Raw genomic sequence first — 20,049 nt, forward strand, 5'->3', positions numbered from 1 at the left:
CCAACCCCTGCTTTAATGTGTGGGAGGAGGAGCTGTTTTCATGCACTTCACAGGCTGATGGAAAGAGAAACACAGAAACTGACTTGCACTCTCAGAGTTTTGGTCTTTTCATGTGAAAAAGCAACACTGAGCGGATGTTGGAACAGAAAAGGCTGTTAAATCAGCTCCAAAGCTTTGTGGTGATTCTGGCTGGGTTGAATGATGACAGGATCCAGCGTTTCCTTTCATTAAGACTCAAATGTGTATCATTGTGGCTGCTGGAAGACGAGCACAAACACAAACTCTCTTTGTTATTTCATGATATTTCTCAGGCTTTTTTCCTTCTCAGTATTCATTCAAAGCATCAACAGCTTTTTGGTTTTCCAATCAAAGCTTCTGGATTTGGTGAAAGTCTCTGTGTGCATTTGGCTGCTGATAAGCATTGGCATCAAGAACCGATTATAACTAGTTTTAAACCATAGGAGTCAAACTCAAATACACAGTGGGCCAAAATGTTAAATTGAACAAAGCCGCGGGCCAAGGTTGAACTAATTAACCTTTTTATATGGAACCCAACAAGTTTTGATTTAACAATGAATACTGAACAAGGCTTATATAACTTTAAAGTCCAGGGGTGTGAAACTGCTAATAATAATAATAACAATAATAAAAACATATCAATGGCATATTAAATTAAATTAAAATAAAAATTGAATGCCTCCTTTCTGTTTGCAGCCTTCTGATTTATGTCAAAATTAGCTTCTTACACAGGCTAATAAATGTGAAAATAAAATAACATAAACCTCTTTTCATCTCCTTTACTTTCTGGCTCCTTTGAGCTGTGTCCAGGTCCTTATATTTGTCCTGGTGTTTCGTTTCATAGTGTCTCTAATTTTATATCCTTAGTTACTCCTTAGTTACTCCTTAGTTACTCCTTAGTTACCGACGCGTTGGCTCCACAAACAAGACAAACAGGTTTGTCTTTTACATAAACAGATATTCTGTCTCCCACCTGTCCAGAAAAGTTCTATTTTCTGCCTTTCTTTTGGCCATTTTTTGGTAGGTAACAGTGACAGCTGTGGTTTGAGGTCAAAGTGTGGTCTGGGGGAGAGGCGGGGGGCACAAGAAGACCGCTAGCATAGATGCTACTGACACAGAGGAGGGGGCGTATCTGCCTCTGTCCTAATTGAGGCGCCAAAACAACAGCAGAGCATTATGGGATTTGTAGTATAAGCGGTGAATGCGGCGTTACAGCCGTATGATACTGGCGGGCCAGCTCTAATATTTATTAAAATTGCCTCGCGGGCCAAATATAATTACACTGCGGGCCAGAGTTGGACACCTATGTTTTAAACGTTTCCCCTTCACTGACCAACCAGATCCAGAATCTGCAGCATCTGCAGAATCAATCCCTGGTTCAGATTAAATGGATCTCTTCGAAAGATTGTTCAGTTCTGCAGCAGTCTGCTAATGATGCATTGATCTGATTCAGGTGCATTGAAGCAGGGAAACATCTAAAACCTGCAGGACAGCGGCCCTCCAGGACCGGAGTTTGACATCCCTGCCCTTCAGAGTTCGACCCCGGCGCTGCTATCAGAGTCCGTTACAATACATTTCCCCCATTTAACCCCCAAAAAGTGATTTTACAGCTTCCCTTTGTTTTCCTTACGGATTCCCCATTACTGAAGAATAATCAACACGTTCTCATTGTCATTGCTTCATGTAACAAAGTTAATTTAACTTTGACTCCAGATGTTTCACATTTACATTTCTGAAGGAAACAAACTGTTCAAACTGAGACGAGACGAGCTTCTCCAGTGGGAGACGGGAGCTAACGTAGGATTATGATTCACACAGTGTGGGGGTGAGAAACGAGTTGTGATGAGAGCGCTGGAGGTGTGGAGGGCCTCATTTAAACAGCCGGGTGTGTTGGAAGCTGCCCGGCTGATAACCTCAAGGATCCTCCCACTCTCACTCAACATTTAAACGCTTTTTCTGACTTCACAGTGAGGGTCCATCAGAAATCTGCAGAGTGACAAGGTTTTCCTTCAGCTCTTTGATGACATCATCTCACACCTGAGCTCTTCATCGTGAAGTGGTCGTGGGTGGAGGCGCATTAGCTCACATTGTGCTGAGTTTCTGATGAATTTGGTCAGAATATGAGCTGATAAAATGTCTCCCTGATGGTTCTCGTGTTAAACTCTGTCTCACTATTAGTTTATTTTACCAATTCATGTCATTTTGGGCATTTCTACTGTGACTTATTCTATTAAACTGTGTACTTTTAAAGAAAAGTGCAGAAGAAGTGGTGAAAATGTTGAAGAAGACTGTTTAAGGCCTGGAAATGACTTGGGATCAGATTAGAGGAGTCGGGGGGGAGTTGAAGGTCTTTGGATTTGCAAAGTTTCTCAAGATAATGTCGGGCGGCTGTTCAGGAGGAAGCCCACCAATGGGAAGGTCGGTGGTTCGACTCCGGCGTCCTTGGGCAAGACACTGAACCCCACGTTGTCTACAGATGCATTTATGGTTATGAGTAGGAAGCTGGTAGTTATGCTTAGACTAAGCCTGTAGGAGTGTGTTAGAAGTGATTTGAGTGGTCAGCTGGACCAGAAAATCCAAGTATGGTCCATTAACCATTAAGCTAATTAGTAAGTGAGCGAAAACAGAGGATTTCTGCTGGTTTTAAGTTGCTCTGTGAGCTGAGGAAGAGGATCTGAGAGAGGAAGAGGAGGAGGTCTGGGAGAGATGTTGGAAGCAGAATGAAGAGGAGGAGATGGAGGAGGTTAGGGTTTCATTTCTGTGAGCCAGGAAACATAATTTAGACCAAAACCTGCCGGCTTTCCTCTGAGAATACTGTCAATCATCCCTGCTGCAGGCTCAGAGCGCCGCAGATAGTCTCCTCTGATGATAACCTGTAAATAAAGCCAGTAATTAGAGGAATTAAGAAGCTGTTTAGCTGCATGTGAAGCTGCAGCGTGGGAGTCAATATCCAGTCATGAATATTTAAATTCATATGTGTGCATTTACGTGTTGTAGTAAATATTTAAACTCCATACAGTCGAGTTTGTCTGGAGCCGTGAGAATGTTTCATCCATCACAGGCTCCTTTGAGTTTTATCTGAATGAATAATGAGTTTCTGTTATGTTCTGATCCATAAAACCACTGAAATGAAAGAAGCTGCTCTGCAGCCGGAGCAGGACCGTTAATAAGCTGTTAATAAGCTGTTAATAAGCCGTTAATAAGCCGTTAATAAGCTGTTAATAAGCTGTTAATAAGCTGTTCATTTTTCTTTTACATTTAGATGAAATGCTTTCCGTGCATTGACAGAAATGGAGATGTTTTGGTCTGACATCCAGCTAATTAAGGCCCTGAAAGGCCCAGCCGGTGGCCTCTCTGACAGAACAATGAACAAAACTTAGCTCGATGTTGTCGAACCGTCCTCCTTCACTGTGAGGGACCGAGCTCAAGCCCGAGGAAGCAGATAGGGTCAAAAAGAAATGGGTTTTATTTACCCAAAGAACATAATATCAGGGCCTTGATAAAGAACCAAACAGGAAACAAAGGAGAAGTTTTAAATACTGGCTGATCAAACCAAGTTGAACACAAGGGGGGGGGAAACACATACTAACAAATAAAGAAACAGAACCTAACAGTTCATTTAATAATCACTCAAACAAAGAATTAACCAAATAACTAAATAAACAAATTACTTTTAAATCTAAAGGAATACATCTTAACATCTAAAGGATGTAAACTACACTGCCCCCCCCCCCCCCCTTGAAGCTGCCTTGGTACAGGCTCATTGCACTTCCTGTGCATGTAGCTTAGCCTTTAGCTTGTGCTCACTTTGCCCCCCCCCCAGCACCAGGAAATAAAAGAAAGAAAAATAAAACAAGAAAGTAGAACAAAAACAAGAAAAACAAGAAAATAAAACAGGTTTAACATAAAAAACAAGTTTAACAAAGTTGAAAATACAATCACAAACAGAAATAATGTGTTTCAACTTAGTTTAAACAAATATGTAAACAAAATTATGTCAAGAAATACACCGAATATAACTGAAAGAGTCGGGGTTACGGAGTATTTAGCTGGAGGTGCAGCCGTCACATTCAGGGTTCAGGATTTATTCTGTCAGAAAAGCAGATGCTAACTTTGGGACTGAAGTCTAATGATGCAACACGAGAGGCAGTAATGGGGGCACAGAGCCTCTGGCAGCTTTCATTTGCCCACCTGAGCTTCTTCTCTCCACTGATGGCAGGAGTTTTCCACCGAATCTGCATATTTATGGCAACAAACCGGCCTCCGTTTCACGGCTGTGTGGCTTCAGAGTTTCCCTGCTCAAGCTCTGCCTCGATAACACGGCGCCACGGCTTTGGCCGTCACTCCTTAGATTTACGGACACTGACCCGTCTCCCCGCCTGTAACCGTATGATGGACATAACCACAGGATCTCACACTCATGTGGGATTTTATTTCCTTCAGCTGCTGGAGGTGAGATGAGTAATGAGCTGTTTTATCCAGAGTGAAAGAAGCCCCAACAGCCCTCAGAGTTAATCTGATGAGGTCCATTTTTCAGCTGTGTGGTCCCAAAGGTTTGGTTCTGATGATGCTGAGAGGCTGGAAACACGCTTGAGAAAGGAATCCTTCTGAATATGAGATGATGAATGTGAGCTCACAGGAACCTGAAGCCATTTCTCTGACAAACGCTAAGTTGTTGAATTCTTGTTAAAAGAAGAAGAAGAGAATTAATTTAATTCAACTGTAGCTGTCAACAGGTCCAGATTTAGACACATTTAGAGATCGTCTATAAACATGGAAACATGAACTAATTATTTATTTAATGCCAGTAAAACAGGAAGCAGCTGCAGTGATTTACTGAAACACGTTCAAACATGAACATAAACCCAGAATCTGAGGCAGAAACAGAGTTTTTCTCAGTTCTCAGCAGCTTTAAAGTGAATCTCTGGTCTGAGCTCCTTTATTCTCCATCACAGCCTGAACCCTCTGAGACAAGCTTTCTGTCATTTCTTTAAGGAGTCTTCAGGAATAGTTCTCCAGGCTTCTTGAAGGACATCCCAAAGCTCTTCTTTGGATGTGGGCTGCCTTTTGTTCCGTTCTCTGTCAGATGATCCCACACTGCTTCAATAATGTTGAGGTCCGGGCTCTGGGGAGGATTCATCCCTCCATAAGACCTGCTGCCACTGATTTTCAGTCCACTTCTTGTGTCATTTGGCACAGCTCAGCCTTTTCTCCCTGTTTCCCTTCCTTAAGAACGGCTTCTTGACAGCCACCCTTCCATGGAGACCATTTCTGATGAGGCTTGGGCCAACAGTAGATGGATCAGCTGAAGGTCCAGATGCATCTCTCAGGTCCTGTCAGGTCACAGCTGGATTTTTTCCTCTTTCTTAAGGACATCACTTTCAGATCCTGTTCATCTGCTGGAGATAGTTTTTTAGGCCTGACACTTCTTCTTTTGTCCTCCACTTGTCCAGTTTCCTCAAATGTTTTAAGGACACACTGCACACCATGCTGAGATATGCCAAGTTTTCAGCTAATAGCTCTTTGGGAATCACCTTGTTGCTGCAGAAATCCTATTTTCTGTCTGTCAAACTGTGTTTTCTTTGCTGTTTTTCATAGATGCAGCTAAAGAAATGGGAACAAAAGATATGTCTTTGTGACAGGCTGCTGGTAACAAAGTGCCTAAAGATCCAGTTTAAAATGGCTTCTTTGCTAAGTTGTCTGTTCTGTGTCGACACAACACTGGTTCATCCCTTGAGTTAGGAGCCTTTTTTCTGCCTGAATGGGTCAAAGGTCAGAGTTAAGTGGCGAGTTATCGAGTTAATGAACAAATGAAAATCAAAAATCATTGATTTTCTAAGGTTTTTAGACTCCCTGCCTCCATCTTTCCGTCCATCATGAACCAGCCAGCTTTTCTCACCGCTGTCACTTCATTTGTCTGATCGCTCAATGAAACCTGACGCCAGCGAGGCGCCTCGCCAGTTAACTAATCAGATATTCTCTCCATCCACTCTTCAGTTTGTCTGCAAACCAGGTGGCATGTGTAACTATTTAGTGAAATCAGCCAGCCGGCGGCCGGCTGACAGCCAAGCGTGGCGTGGAGGACGTTAAAGCCAGAGGACAGCTGGCATCCTGCACATCCCGGTGTGTCGCTTTAAATCCTCTTCCTGGTGCGTCTGACTAAATCTTCCCCCTAATTGACAGAACAGAGGATGTTTTCTGCCAGGCTGGAGGGAAGGCTCAGAGGATCATGTGTGCTCCACAGAAACGTCTCTGTGTTCAGCTCGTGGCGTTAAAGCGTGTTCACATCGCCGCAGAGAACAACGTCTGATCTGATTTATCACGTTTGGTTCTGAAGCTCCTGCAACGCCTGCTGCTTCAGAGAAGGGATGAGATGGGGGGGTCATTCCCTCGTTTTCCTCGGAAAAGAAATCTGTCAAACTGGTCCTTCTGAGGGTTTCTGGCTCAGACAAACAGACTAAGTTGTATGAACAGCGCCCCCTATAGGCCAGAATTAAAATGGCACGAAGCAGGTGAGAGATTTCTTTGCTATTTTGGCCCTTTGAGCACAAATTTGCAAGAAAATGTGCCATCTTCGCTGTTAGAAACCATGATGACATCGTCCTCCCGGGTCCGTCGCATCCTTTAAGCGTTTCGTCGACCTTTGGAGGCTCTTTTCTGTGTTTTTATGACATAAAACTGAACGTGTTTGTGTTCTTTCGGCTGAAGTTTGACTGTAAAACTGTAAAACCTGACAGCAGTGGAATCAGAAACATTTCAGAAAGACAGAAATTTGTAAACCATATTTCTTTATTAAAGATTAAGAAACTCCAAGCAGCATATTCATAAATAAAATAAGGGTTTCCCTCAGCTGGAGCGTGACAGTTCATGTTGTCGTCTCCTGGCGGGCGCTGGAGTTTAACATAAAGGCGCCCTGTTCACTTCCTGTTTGCTGACCAATCACAACCTCAGGGTCCTCGCTCTGTCGGGCTGTGGAGCACAAGATTATCCACTGACACAGAAAACATCCACGTGGATGGCAGCTCTTCTTCTGCTGACCCGTTTACACACAGCTAACCAGATCACCTGTTTAACTTTCACCCACTTTAACAGAGATTTAAATCCACGGTGATCTGATCAGTACAAACGTAACACATGTTGAAAAAAACCGAACTTTTCCTTTACACCGCTGAACTTCTTCAGTTCAGCTGATGGGAATGAGCAGGATGAGGCAGGACCGACCAGCATCGGCGGGTTTTAACTGAGGTTAAAGTCCATGTAAAGCATTTTTAACGGTGAAAGAATCAGCTCCTGATCAAATGAACCACACCAACGAGTCAGTTTGAACAGAACTAAACGGCTCTGATGTGAAGTCCTTTTCCAGCTGTTATCACACCAAACACAAGCTGAGCTGTGCTTCCTTCGATGGAACTTGGTGGGAAATCTGTAGCTAAATCTGTAGTTTACTATGGTACGAGCTTTAAAAAGTACTTTGTCTCATCAGTTATCAGCTCATGAACGACAGGACATGTCCCGTTTGAGTTTCTGCAGAAACTGAAAGAATTGGGGTCGGAGGAGGTCGTAGAAGCTGTTGAACACGTTGTGCAGGAGTCTCAGACCGGCGACCAGGCTATCTGTGGATTAGCCACCTTTCCCTCGGACGCCAAACGAACACTTATGGATGCAGAGAAAGGCGGCGTCGAAGTGTTAATGGAGAAAAAATGTAGAAACTGTTATATTTCACGATCTGTCATGAGATGGGTGGAAAAATCGGTCAAATTTAAAGTTAACGACAGGAAATGCTACATATTAGCGCCTCGTTTCCTTGCTTTACACAGACTTCAACGCAGCTTAGATTGGTCCCATTGGTGAGCACAGCTCTCCGTCTGTTACCCTGTGATTCGGTCACATAGTTCTGCATGGCGTCGGGTTGTTGGAGCACAACGACCCCCCAAAGGGACGCCGGGAAGGCTCGGCACCGGCATCAGTCGTTAGCATCATGTTAGCTGGTTTCTAAATGACTTGAATGCTGGATCTGCATCGATCTGACCACCAAATGGCTTTAGAACGACACAATAAAAGGTTTTAATGGCATGATTGTCATTCTGAGTCTATGACAGGCCAAAAACCCCTGGAAACCGGGCTTTAGATCCACAAACTGGGCCTCGGACCGGTTTAGCAGGTTTAGCTTTAACATGCTACATGACGGAATCACAGAGAAGCAGAGTCAGCGCTGAGCTTCAGATGCTGCGACTGTACCCCCTCCTCACATTAACCACAGGAACACAACATGGAACAGATACCACAGAATTAAAGAACACATTTCAGCCACAAACATCTCCAAATGAAGCCCCGCGTTCTGACAAATTAAAAGTCTTTTTCTTCTCTTTCCACAAAAGAATGGAAGGAACGGAAAAACCCGTCAAAGGCGAGCTGGTCTGCTTCCGTCTGTTAATGTCCTGAAAACGCTGCCGTGTGTGATCAGCGGGTTTCCACAAAGCTGGAATGAATCCGAAACTCGTTAGGCCCATAAATGCACATTAATTGCACTTATGACAGCAGGAGGGAGGGTTGAAGTGTGAGTTTTTAGAGTTCCTGTTGGAAACAGCTTCCCATAAAGGCTCATTATACAGTGTTCTGAAGAGAAAAACATCTAGTGCTCAGAAAACATGGTCAGATTTCCTCCATTTTCGGTGCGGCACCTGCAGAATCGCCTCTGATTGCACTTTGGATAATGACGCCCTCCGTCATCCCTGCAGGTGATAATGGGTCCCATTAGGGATGACTTGTGGAGAATATGAGGCCCTCCCCATTAGAATAACTGCTCTGCTTTGCAAGAGGCATAAAACCTGTGTACAAGTGACATTAAATTGTCTGGTAGAAAAAAAATCAACGACATCTATACAGCTGATAGCTTTTTCAGCCAGACTTCTTTCTCCTGGTTAAATAAAACCATCCAGAGCCTGTCGTGACTCCCCCCTCATTTGGATCCTTTCTGAGCATCACATTCGTCTGAAAGCACAAACGTTGGTCCTCTTTTTGGAACTATGGCAACCAAAATGCTGGAAATGTTGCCAAAAACTCAAGAACTGAGTCGGACTCGGCGAGCACATCAGTTAAAACCAGTTATTCAGGTGGTTTTCACCTGAAATGATCCAGATTCAGCTGAACTAATTGTGTTTTTCTGGCGCCAAAGTGAACAGAAACATGGACTGAAGCCTCTCTGTTCTTTAGCAGAATGGGAGCTAACCTAACCAATGCTCTTCAACGGGAACCCGCTGTTCTTTGATCTGAGCATCGTCGTGACAACCAACATCCAAACACTTTGTTTGATCTTTCACATGAGAGCAGAAGTTCAGCTTTTAGATGCTTAAACACCTTTTTCTCATGGTAACGTTTAGCTAAGGTTAGAATTAAATAAAATATAGTAATTATCACATGTGATCCAGGGTCATGAATCTAAAGATCACATCTGTGACGGTCACCAGAAAACTGTGGAACTGAAAAAAGTAGCTTTTTTGTCAGTTTTTCAGACCTGACAGAGGACAACTCGGTGAATCTGGTCTGAGATTAAAATGACTCGACTCACCGGCTGCTTCGGGTCTGAGCCGACAAACGATATAACATCCTAATATTCCCAGAGATGAGAGTAACTCCTCATGAGGAGCTCTCTTCATGAGTGTGAATGTCCACCACAGGTGTTGTTTTCACCTCCTTGAGGTCCGTTTCCTGTTCGGACGACTTTTCTGCTGAATTATAATCGAGGGAAATGTGTATTTTTAACAGGTTTGCTTTTCCATCTAAGGTCGGGTCAAGGAGGCAGCAGCAGGGAAACCCGGGCATCCATCTCACCAGCAACACTTTCTAGTTCCTCCTGGAGGATCCCGAGGCGTTCTCAGGCCAGAGAGTTCTGGTTCTGACCCGGGGCCTCCTCCCAGGAGGCATCCTAACAGAGGAACCACCTCAGCTGACTCCTTTTTATGTGGAGAAGCAGCGGCTCTACTCCGAGCTCCTCCCCCTAACTGTGGAGCTCCTCCCCTAATTATGGAGCTCCTCCTCCTAATTGTGAAGCTCCTCCCTCTAATAATGGAGCTCCTCCCCCTGATAATGGTGCTCCTCCTCTTGTGGTGGAGCTCCTCCCCCCTGGATGCTGAAGCTCCTCCCCCTATCTCTAAGGCTGAGCCCCGCCCCCCTCTGAAGGAACTCCTTTCAGCCTCTTGTATCCACGACCTCCTTCTTTGGGTCAGAACCCAGATCTGTGAGCTCAGGTGAGGAACAAAGATGGAGCAGGAACCTGAAAGCTTCTCCTTCCGGCTCAGCTTCACCAAACTTCACCGAGGATCTCAAACTGCCGTCAGACTCTGCTGAATTCATTTAAAAAAGCTATTAAAGCTACATTAATCAGTTTAACCGGATTAGGAATGTCTTCATGAGCATTAACCTTTATCCTTTATCCTTTATAGGCTGAAACTAGTCAAATAAAGAGTTCTGCCGCCTGTTATTGTCCCACTGCTGTCAAACTAAACGGCATCAGGACCAATTCTGCACATCTGGACCATTTCAGCTTCCACAAAGAGGACCAAGCAGGTGTGATTGAGTCTGTGCTGAGACCCAACGAGTGTTTCCTGCTCGTTCTGCCAAATTAAAAGCTCCTATAAAAACAATCCACTCAGCTGAGTGTGAAACAGTAACTGGATAAAAACCCACTCCCAGAAAGTGCTGAACAAACACGTTTACAGTCAACGTAAGAAAACAGACGTGGACTCTAACCTGGAGAAAAACAACGAGTTCATATTCAGTACAAATGGGGAAATCAAGTGATTATTTTCTGGAGATATACAGGGTTGGTACAGAGGTGCATAACAGTTGGTGTCCAACGCCAAAGCGTCCCTACAGCGGTGCATCATGGGTAGTCTTTTACACTGATGAGTTGTGGAGAGACATCGTTAAATTTCGGCACTTAGAAAACAATCACAATGAATTTCGCGTCATTGTTTTTAATTGAACAAAATTTACAAAGCCATTCAAACAGTCATAACTTTTCATCAATGTATAGATAGATTTATATATATAGATAGATTTTTTTATCTCTTTTTCTTAGTTTTTAATAACTCAACTTCAAAAATTGAGAATATTCAAAATACACTTTGACCTCACTTCGTTCTCTTGGTATTTACACATATTTACAAGAGAAAAATGGACCCCCCCCCCCTTTTTTTTTCCTTTGTGTGTGTGTTTTGCTGTTTTTAAACATCTTTTCTGATCAGATGGTGAAATACAAAACCTTTTCACTTTGTACATTTGTGTTTTTTCCTTCTGTTTCAGCTGCCCGACCCGACCCGACCCGCCCCACATCCAGAGAGCAGTTACCCCCCCTCCCATCACTATATGGAGGTACTGTGGGTGGCCTCAATGGCTTCGGGTATGGGTCCTGCGGAGACTGCCTGGTAGGACATTGGCATGGGTGTCTTGCCAGGGCTCTGCCGGAAGAGCCCCCCGTTGGGAGCCCTGTGTTTGCACTGCATGGTGCCGCTGAGGCTGGTGCTGCTGAGCGGGTGGTGCGGGGGCAACGTGGCGCTGCCAGGGCCCTGGGACAGGGGCAGCGTCCTGCCTAGGGTCCCCCCATGGTGAGGGTGGGGAAGAGGAGGAGGTGGCGCCCCCTCCCCGGGGAGGAAGGTGGTCACAGCGAGGCCCGAGGGGGGGTAGTCCCGCACGGACTCCGGCCCCGGGCCCAGAGAGGCCTGGCTGGGCTGCATGCTGCCGATGTCCAGCGCAGAGATCTCGATAGAGGGGCCGGGGATCTGCTTGTGGGCCAAGTCCTCGTCCAAAAGACTGTTCATACGACGATGCACCTGTTCCAGATTCACCTCCTTGTCCTATAAGAGGAGGAGTGGGGGGGTGGAGGACAGAGGGGAGACAGGGGAGGGAGGGACACAGAGGCTGAGATTGGCGATGGGCCGGGTTCTCAGACTGCTTCAGGTCTGCTGGTGCTCCATGCATTCTTAATCTGCTTTTGTTTTGGATGGACTGCTTCTCACTTTGAAGAGCCCAGTGGGAACCGAGGCCACAGAAACCAATCTGCGTGTGCACTTTGAAATCAAACTTGGCCAGTAGGTGCTAAATGTTTGATGTCTGGAGAAAAACAATCCTGGAGCCAAACCGGCCGCAGTTTGTTGCCGAGCCGTCTGGTTGCTTTTGTTTGCTCGAATTCTGAAGAAGCTAAAGGTTGATTAAGTTTTTCAGATGAAACTATGTCAGCAGGCTTTCCTTCTCCTCTGTGGAGGATTATTCCTCGCTGCCCTTGGAGCCGGGACGCTCTGCGGGAGGATCACACAACTGGTTCCCTATCAGAACAATTTAATCAAACACCGGCTGACGCTGCAGCTCCTGCTGATCGCAGCCATGCATACTTGTTAGGCATTAATAGACACTCGAGTGTTTCCTTGTTGAACCGCAGGTCTGCTTCAGTACTCTGGGTTACAGGAAGGGAAAGGACAAAGGGAGAGGTAGAAGGCGTGACTTGCATCTTAAGTCGTGTGTGTTTTAAAGCAACCATTGGCTTCACAACAAAGCCCTGAAGTGTCCCTGAACGCAGCTCGGCTCGGCTCCAGCATTGGGCTCAGGCACAGGTATTAGTCACAGTAACAATGCATGTGACACGTTTACACTGTTAATTAATACAACACACACATGTTGTGTGCCAGTGTTTCAGTGTCCAGGCTTGTTTTAGAGACACCAAAGCATGCAAGCCCCACCCCCGCCCTGCAGGTGGCGCCGGAGACGTCATCCCGGACTTTTACTGTCATTTATTGGCCATTTCCAGTCTTTTTTAGAGCTTATGGGACAGAAATATGAGCCGCTCAGTTTAATCTTCCAGCTGCGCTCCGATCAGAAGGAGCGAGTTAAGCGACTTCTTACTTCCTGATTGGAGTCGACGCCTTTTGAATTGTTTGTTTGTTTGTTTTTATGCATTTATCAGACGCTTTTATCCAAAGCGACTTACAGATAGGCAGGTAGGGTGAGGGGGTCGTGCCTAAGGACCCCTACTGGAGGTAATACCTTTCATGCAGGGCATTTGAACCCAGATCTCCCACATGAAAGGTGGCAATCATACCACTAGATACTGGATAGTGAATTGGACTCAGGAGAGCTTTAACGAACTCATTTGAGATAAACGCCCCGTTCTTTGGTCATTCTCTGAGCTCACGGCGTGTTTGGCGACCGCTACGAGCGCCTGGTGAGGAGTTAAATTCATCCAGGACGTAAGGCTCAGGTCATGTCCATCCTTCAGAACTACGTATAAGTTCCTGAGACCCATCAGGAGATGGGACCCAAGAACAGAAATGATGGGCCGTAGTCAGGCGGCGTTGGACCCTCGGCGCCGCTTCGCTTCCCGCTGGCAGGAGTCTGCGTGCAATGGCTGCTTTCTACAAAGCAGAGTTTGAGTTTATTTCATCATTTCCGTAGAAAGTTTGAAATACTTCCGAACACATTTGGCGTCCTCGTGGTCGCCAGCGTACGCTTTACAGCACGCCATCCGTTAAAAAAAAGGAGTCTGTATAGACAGGGATGGAACCGCTATGCAGCTCAGCGCCTGAAGGACGTTTCATGCCAACAGGATGTCTGAAGGTGTGAATGTTGCAGAATAAGTGAGAGGCTGAGTCTCTGGTGGCCGTCGGTGGTACTGCGCCCAAGAGAGGCGTTTATCACAAGTATGTGTATAAAAGCGTTGTTTTTTAGCTTTTTGGACATTTGCTGCATAATCTGGCTGCTTTGTTAACATAGGAAAAGATGGATGAGGCACAGTTTGTGGACAACAGTCCTTGCACATATATCCTCTAAATTGTGCCGTAACTACAGACTGAACATCAGCTGGACTGATGAGGATCTGAAGCCAGCAGCTGACATCAGGAGCTGACAGTTCGTTAGCAAACTCATCAGGAAATGGAGTTAATGGAGAAGTAAGATACTTTTTTCAGACTTTTTAGATAATTCTAACCAGAGGAGTCGCCCCCTGCTGGTCATCAGTATGACTACAGGCTTAATACACTCTGACATTAACCTTTTAATGTTTTTCGTAAACACTCTATGAGTGCAAACTGATATCAAGGTTATTCTTCTTCTGCTGCATCAGTAGCTGCTGTTTACACCAGAGTTGTTGGGAGTTTAACTCCCCCCAAAGCAGGCCAGGTTTCCTGAAGCTAAGCGCTAACTGCTGTCCAAGCAGAAGCTTCTCTGAGGCTCCGCATGGGGAGTGGTGCAGAGAGCTTCCTGGGAACCGGATCTATAACGGCTCGGTGTGGAGCTGCTGATGCTCAACGTCTGTCGCTGGCTTCTCTTTAAACCTCAGCGAGTTCATTTCGCAGGCCTGAGCGGGTTTGAATGATCCCTCTTCAGTCTCAAAGAGCTGCTCTGTAAGCCAATTAAAACATCTCAGAGCTGGTTATTGTTTCAGCCGGCTGGCACCTCATTAAAATATGTTTTGGGCAGCGTCTAACTGGCAGCTCGCCTAAATAAGCAAATCAGTGGGATTAAACCTCAACCCGTCGGAGAAGACGGACGGAGGAAGGAAACAACAGCCCTGTGAAAGCTTCCATTAATTTGGAAAACAAACAACTCTTTTTAATAAGTGCTCCCAGCTGGGAGGGGGGGGGAGGATTTACATCATTCCACCTCCTGTTAGTTTTTAAATACTGGAGTGGGCTGTGCTGAAGAGCGATAAGAAGAGTTTCTGATTGTTTCTGGTGCATTTTGGATTCAAGTGGCTCTTTCCCAGAGGAATATCTGCTTCTCTCACTGCCCCGCCCCCCCCCGGGGGCGACTCTATGTGGGAACATTTGTCTCAGACGCCACGTTAATTATGGTTCAGAAAGCCTCAACAGAAAGTGATACGGATATGTTACCCATCCAGGAACCTTTCCTGAGGATCAGAGACTTCTGAGACACTTTCACCGGTAACCTGCACTTCTGGGGAGACGATGGCGCCGCCGAACCCGTTTATTTCCACACATTTAAGGTTTAGACACTCAGCAGAAGACTGATGAACGTTTTTAGCAGAGGCCCAATAACTTCAGCAGAGATTTAGCAAACCTTTGAGTACTTTTGGTGGAAATGTGGCTCATTTGGTGCGACTAAAACCATTAAACTGAACTTCTGCTCCCGTCCCAGCATTCAAGCACGAGATAGAAATCAATTCCTTCACCGAAGGACGTCCGATTCCGCTGTGTTAAGTGGCTTTTCCAGGCTGGCCTGTTACAAAACGATTTAAAGTGGCGACAGACTGGGACCATGTGGAGAGGCAAACTGGACATTTTGACACGTTAGTGGCTAAACTTCAGCTTCAGCAGTTTGTTGGACTGTGAGCATGCAGTCACAAATGAACAGCACACAACCATGATAAGTGCTTCGTAAGTCTTAATTTAGCCTGTTAGCATGCTAACATAGCTACATTTAAATCTGCACCTGATAATAATGTGAATTGTGGCTTTTTTTCTGTCAGTTTAGCTGCAGAAGTTAAAGATAAATCAATATTTTCTGCCCGTCTCTGGATGACACCGTTAAGGCCGATGGATTCTTCTCACGTCAGTTGCTGATGATACACGTTAACATTCAGTTTGTCCATGCAATCAGCTGTGAGATACGTCTTTCAAGCTGATTCTGTGTAGCAAAACCTCTGGAAAGCTGGGTTATTCGTAAGGCTGTCTTAATTTAGCCTGTTAGCATGCTAACATAGCTACATTTAAATCTGCACCTGATAATAATGTGAATTGTGGCTTTTTTCTGACAGTTTAGCTGCAGATCTAAACTGAGTGAACAGCACACAACCATGATAAGTGCTTCGTAAGTCTTAATTTAGCCTGTTAGCATGCTAACCGTTGTAGCATAGCTACATTTAAATCTACACCTGATAATAATGTGAATTGTGGCTTTTTTCTGTCAGTTTAGCTGCAGAAGTTAAAGATAAGTCAATATTTTCTGCCCATCTCTGTAAGTTGCTGATGATACACGTTAACATTCAGTTTGTTCATGCAATCAGCTGATTCTGTGTAGCAAAACATCTGGAAAGCTGGGTTATTCGTAAGGCTGTCTTAATTTAGCCTGTTAGCATGCTAACATAGCTACATTTAAATCTGCACCTGATAATAATGTGAATTGTGGCTTTTTTTCTGTCAGTTTAGCTGCAGAAGTTAAAGATAAATCAATATTTTCTGCCCGTCTCTGGATGACACCGTTAAGGCCGATGGATTCTTCTCGCGTCAGTTGCTGATGATACACGTTAACATTCAGTTTGTCCATGCAATCAGCTATGAGATACATCTTTCAAGCTGATTCTGTGTAGCAAAACATCTGGAAAGCTGGGTTATTCGTAAGGCTGTCTTAATTTAACCTGTTAGCATGCTAACATAGCTACATTTAAATCTGCACCTGATAATAATGTGAATTGTGGCTTTTTTCTGACAGTTTAGCTGCAGATCTAAACTGAGTGAACAGCACACAACCATGATAAGTGCTTCGTAAGTCTTAATTTAGCCTGTTAGCATGCTAACCGTTGTAGCATAGCTACATTTAAATCTACACCTGATAATAATGTGAATTGTGGCTTTTTTCTGTCAGTTTAGCTGCAGAAGTTAAAGATAAGTCAATATTTTCTGCCCATCTCTGTAAGTTGCTGATGATACACGTTAACATTCAGTTTGTTCATGCAATCAGCTGATTCTGTGTAGCAAAACATCTGGAAAGCTGGGTTATTCGTAAGGCTGTCTTAATTTAGCCTGTTAGCATGCTAACATAGCTACATTTAAATCTGCACCTGATAATAATGTGAATTGTGGCTTTTTTTCTGTCAGTTTAGCTGCAGAAGTTAAAGATAAATCAATATTTTCTGCCCGTCTCTGGATGACACCGTTAAGGCCGATGGATTCTTCTCGCGTCAGTTGCTGATGATACACGTTAACATTCAGTTTGTCCATGCAATCAGCTATGAGATACATCTTTCAAGCTGATTCTGTGTAGCAAAACATCTGGAAAGCTGGGTTATTCGTAAGGCTGTCTTAATTTAACCTGTTAGCATGCTAACATAGCTACATTTAAATCTGCACCTGATAATAATGTGAATTATGGCTTTTTTTCTGTCAGTTTAGCTGCAGATCTAAACTGAGTGAACAGCACACAACCATGATAAGTGCTTCGTAAGTCTTAATTTAGCCTGTTAGCATGCTAACCGTTGTAGCATAGCTAGATTTAAATCTGCACCTGATAATAATGTGAATTGTGGCTTTTTTCTGTCAGTTTAGCTGCAGAAGTTAAAGATAAATCAATATTTTCTGCCCCTCTCTGTAAGTTGCTGATGATACACGTTAACATTCAGTTTGTTCATGCAATCAGCTGATTCTGTGTAGCAAAACATCTGGAAAGCTGGGTTATTTCCTCCTAATCAGCTCCCAAACCTGCGGTTGGTGCTGACATTTCGAGCATCTGAACGTGTTGAATGCTCCACTCACTGAGCTGCCACCGGCCTTTAGGAGAGGATTGTTAAACTGATCAGCAAAGGTCAGAGTGCTCTGATGAAATGAGTTCCTGGATAACTCTCAGAGGGGAAACTGGCCATGCAGCTGTCACTAACACCTACTTCTAAGCTGTGTCCCGTCACACGGTCACTCCCCCTGTGGTCCAGTTTCATGTCTTTTATCAGACTTTTACCCACATTATTTAGACTTTAAAAGATAGCTTTGGCTTTCAGAGCTGCTCTGCTAATGTTCTCTAAATTTGCTCTAATAACTTGGCTCCTTACGTCAGTAAGTGGCACCAGAGCACATCTGGAGGAGTTTGTAACCCTTCAATAATGGTTATTTCTACTAAAACATCTGTCTGTGACATAAACTGAGAGCACTTCTGGAGTAAAGGCTCGACTGTGGTGTCGTTTCAAAGCTAATCTAAACTCTCTGTAGCATTCTCTAACCTCTGGGATTACAGATGTTTGAACACCCTGAAGAAGCTTCGACTTCCTGAAGCCGTAACCAGCTCCAGGCCAACCGTAGCAACAGCTCTTTCTAAAGGTACGTCCACAGAAGTGTGGCTCTCTGGCTGATATTTCCCCCCCAGACTCAGCACTGTTTCCCCCCCGCATGCCGCAGAGAAGACGTGGTTTTGGTGCTGGTTGGGCCCGATTTGAACCTCAAACATCAGGACTGGCTGCAGCCATTTTGCTTTACTTTGGATGTTTGATGCGTCAGTCCCTGAGCACAGTTCCAGCTGGCTCAGGGTGCTCAGGCAGAAGGGGCACGTGCACGCTCCTTTAGTTTCAGCGCCCAAAACTAACAAAGACTAACGTTTGTTTGTGTGAAACGTTTTCCTGAACTCAGGACCCTCGGTGTTGTAAGTTTAGTTTTGATTGGACGCTCCGTAGTCATGGCAACATGACAGGTTTGTGTGGTTCAAATCACAAGAATCGTAGCTTTCCAGCAGCAACGTGCAACAAAGCTGTGTAGGAAACAGTCGAGGGGGGGGGGGTTAACATGCCTGAAATGTGTCCGAACAGTTAAAGATGGAGAAACAGAAAGTCACTGAAAGAACTGGGAGGGTTTCTAAGTGTGGGGGTGCAGCTCCCGCCGGAGTCTGATGAGCAGCAGAAGCCTTCATCAGCTCCAAGTTCAGTTAGCAGGTCATCTGCAAAGAGCAGAATCCCAGAAACTGGCTGTTTCATTTAGTCTGGAATGAGATCCATTTAAATTGGAGTTTTAGCAAGAGACCAGAACACTTTTCTCCTCTTCAGACCACACTGAGGCACATTTCTTTTCGGCTTTAAGCAGAAATCAACCTTTTAAAAAGACAAAAGGACCGTGGTGGCGGCACAGATGTGTGGAATTTGTTCTGTTTTGCTTTGGATAGTTGTATAGGAGGTCTATTCTGACCTGTATCAATAGCTTCTGCTTCATCCCAGCCTCTCTCTCTGTCTGTCCAAATGTCCCTCCTCCCCTCCGATGAAGCAGTTGTAATGTCATTATATGTCAATGGACCAGAAACCCTTGCCAGTCTGTAATCCTTAGTGACCTGCACGAGATCATAGACAGTCAAGTGTAAATAGAGAAAAAAAGGGATAGATGGAGAGAAGGAGAGGAGATAGATAACACGGGTGTCCACATTGACATATAATTTGCAATAAGACGTGACACAGTGACAGTAGCAGGCAGGAGTTTATGGAGGAGGACGTTGGAGGCCGACACACCCAGAGCAAGTACAGAACCGTCTGCTCACACTTTAGTTTATGGATCCACATCGAAGCTCGTCCCCTGTCACACGACTGAAGTCTGAGTTTCACTGAGCCTCGTGTTACTGTAACACTACAGTTAGCGGCTACCGCGGCTACAGCTGGTTTCTGTCCGGTGGCCACTGCGTCAGATCAGTGAGACCCAGAAACAAACACCAGACTTACAGGATACCGGGCTGGTACTGTCACAGAAGAAGAACCACAGCTCATGCTTCTATCCTGCAGCATATGGTGTCCCCCAAGGCTCAGTGTTGGGACCCATTTCCTTTACTCTAACACTGCCGTATCTACCCGTTAGTCTCAGATCCTGACATGCTCAGTTCAAAAATTAAAAAAGCAGTTCCTGTCATCTGCTGCAAAGAAGCTATTTGATGTCTTTTAAAGTCATTTTACACACTTTTATCCTCGGCTGCCATCTTGGAAAGAACCAAGAACAGAGAGCACATCTCACAAATTACAGCCTCCCTGCACGAGCTCCCAGGTTCGTGTCGAATCAATCGGAAACGCTTATTGATTTTAAAGTGTCTTTGTGACATCTGACCCTTTTTATCGGACCTTTTTGGAGACTTAAGATCCTCGGGTGGAAGACTTATTTGCGGTGGAACAAACTGCTTGAGCGGATCAGGTCAATAAAGTAAGTGACCCCTTTAAATCTCTTCTTGACACATATTTTTATTGGAGAGCATTTCATAGTTTTATTCGACTCTTTTGCTGAAACGTCTTCAGCTAAGTTGAATTAGAAAAAAAGATGGTAAAGAAAACTATCGATGAGGAACGTTTCGACA

The 20,049-nt window shown here is 44.8% G+C and overlaps 1 protein-coding gene across 3 annotated transcripts in view; it reads right to left on the reverse strand.

Moving 5' to 3' along the window:
- Positions 1-10,204: 10,204 nt before the first annotated feature.
- Positions 10,205-20,049, reverse strand: part of grid1b (glutamate receptor, ionotropic, delta 1b) — a 595,515-nt gene continuing 585,670 nt past the window's right edge. The window contains exons 17-18 of one of the 3 annotated variants that reach the window (XM_072373292.1): positions 18,909-19,047; positions 10,205-11,873 (exon numbers count right to left, since the gene is read on the reverse strand). In XM_072373292.1, coding sequence (XP_072229393.1) covers positions 11,407-11,873; positions 18,909-19,047 — 606 coding nt within the window. In that variant the 3' untranslated portion in view covers positions 10,205-11,406. Of the gene's footprint in view, positions 11,874-18,283; positions 19,048-20,049 lie in introns of those variants that run through there. The other 2 variants (XM_072373293.1, XM_072373294.1) reach the window with 2 other exon arrangements.

Source organism: Leuresthes tenuis, unplaced genomic scaffold (assembly GCF_036924035.1).
Source record: "Leuresthes tenuis unplaced genomic scaffold, fLeuTen1.0.hap1 SCAF_20, whole genome shotgun sequence".
Lineage (NCBI taxonomy): Eukaryota > Metazoa > Chordata > Actinopteri > Atheriniformes > Atherinopsidae > Leuresthes > Leuresthes tenuis.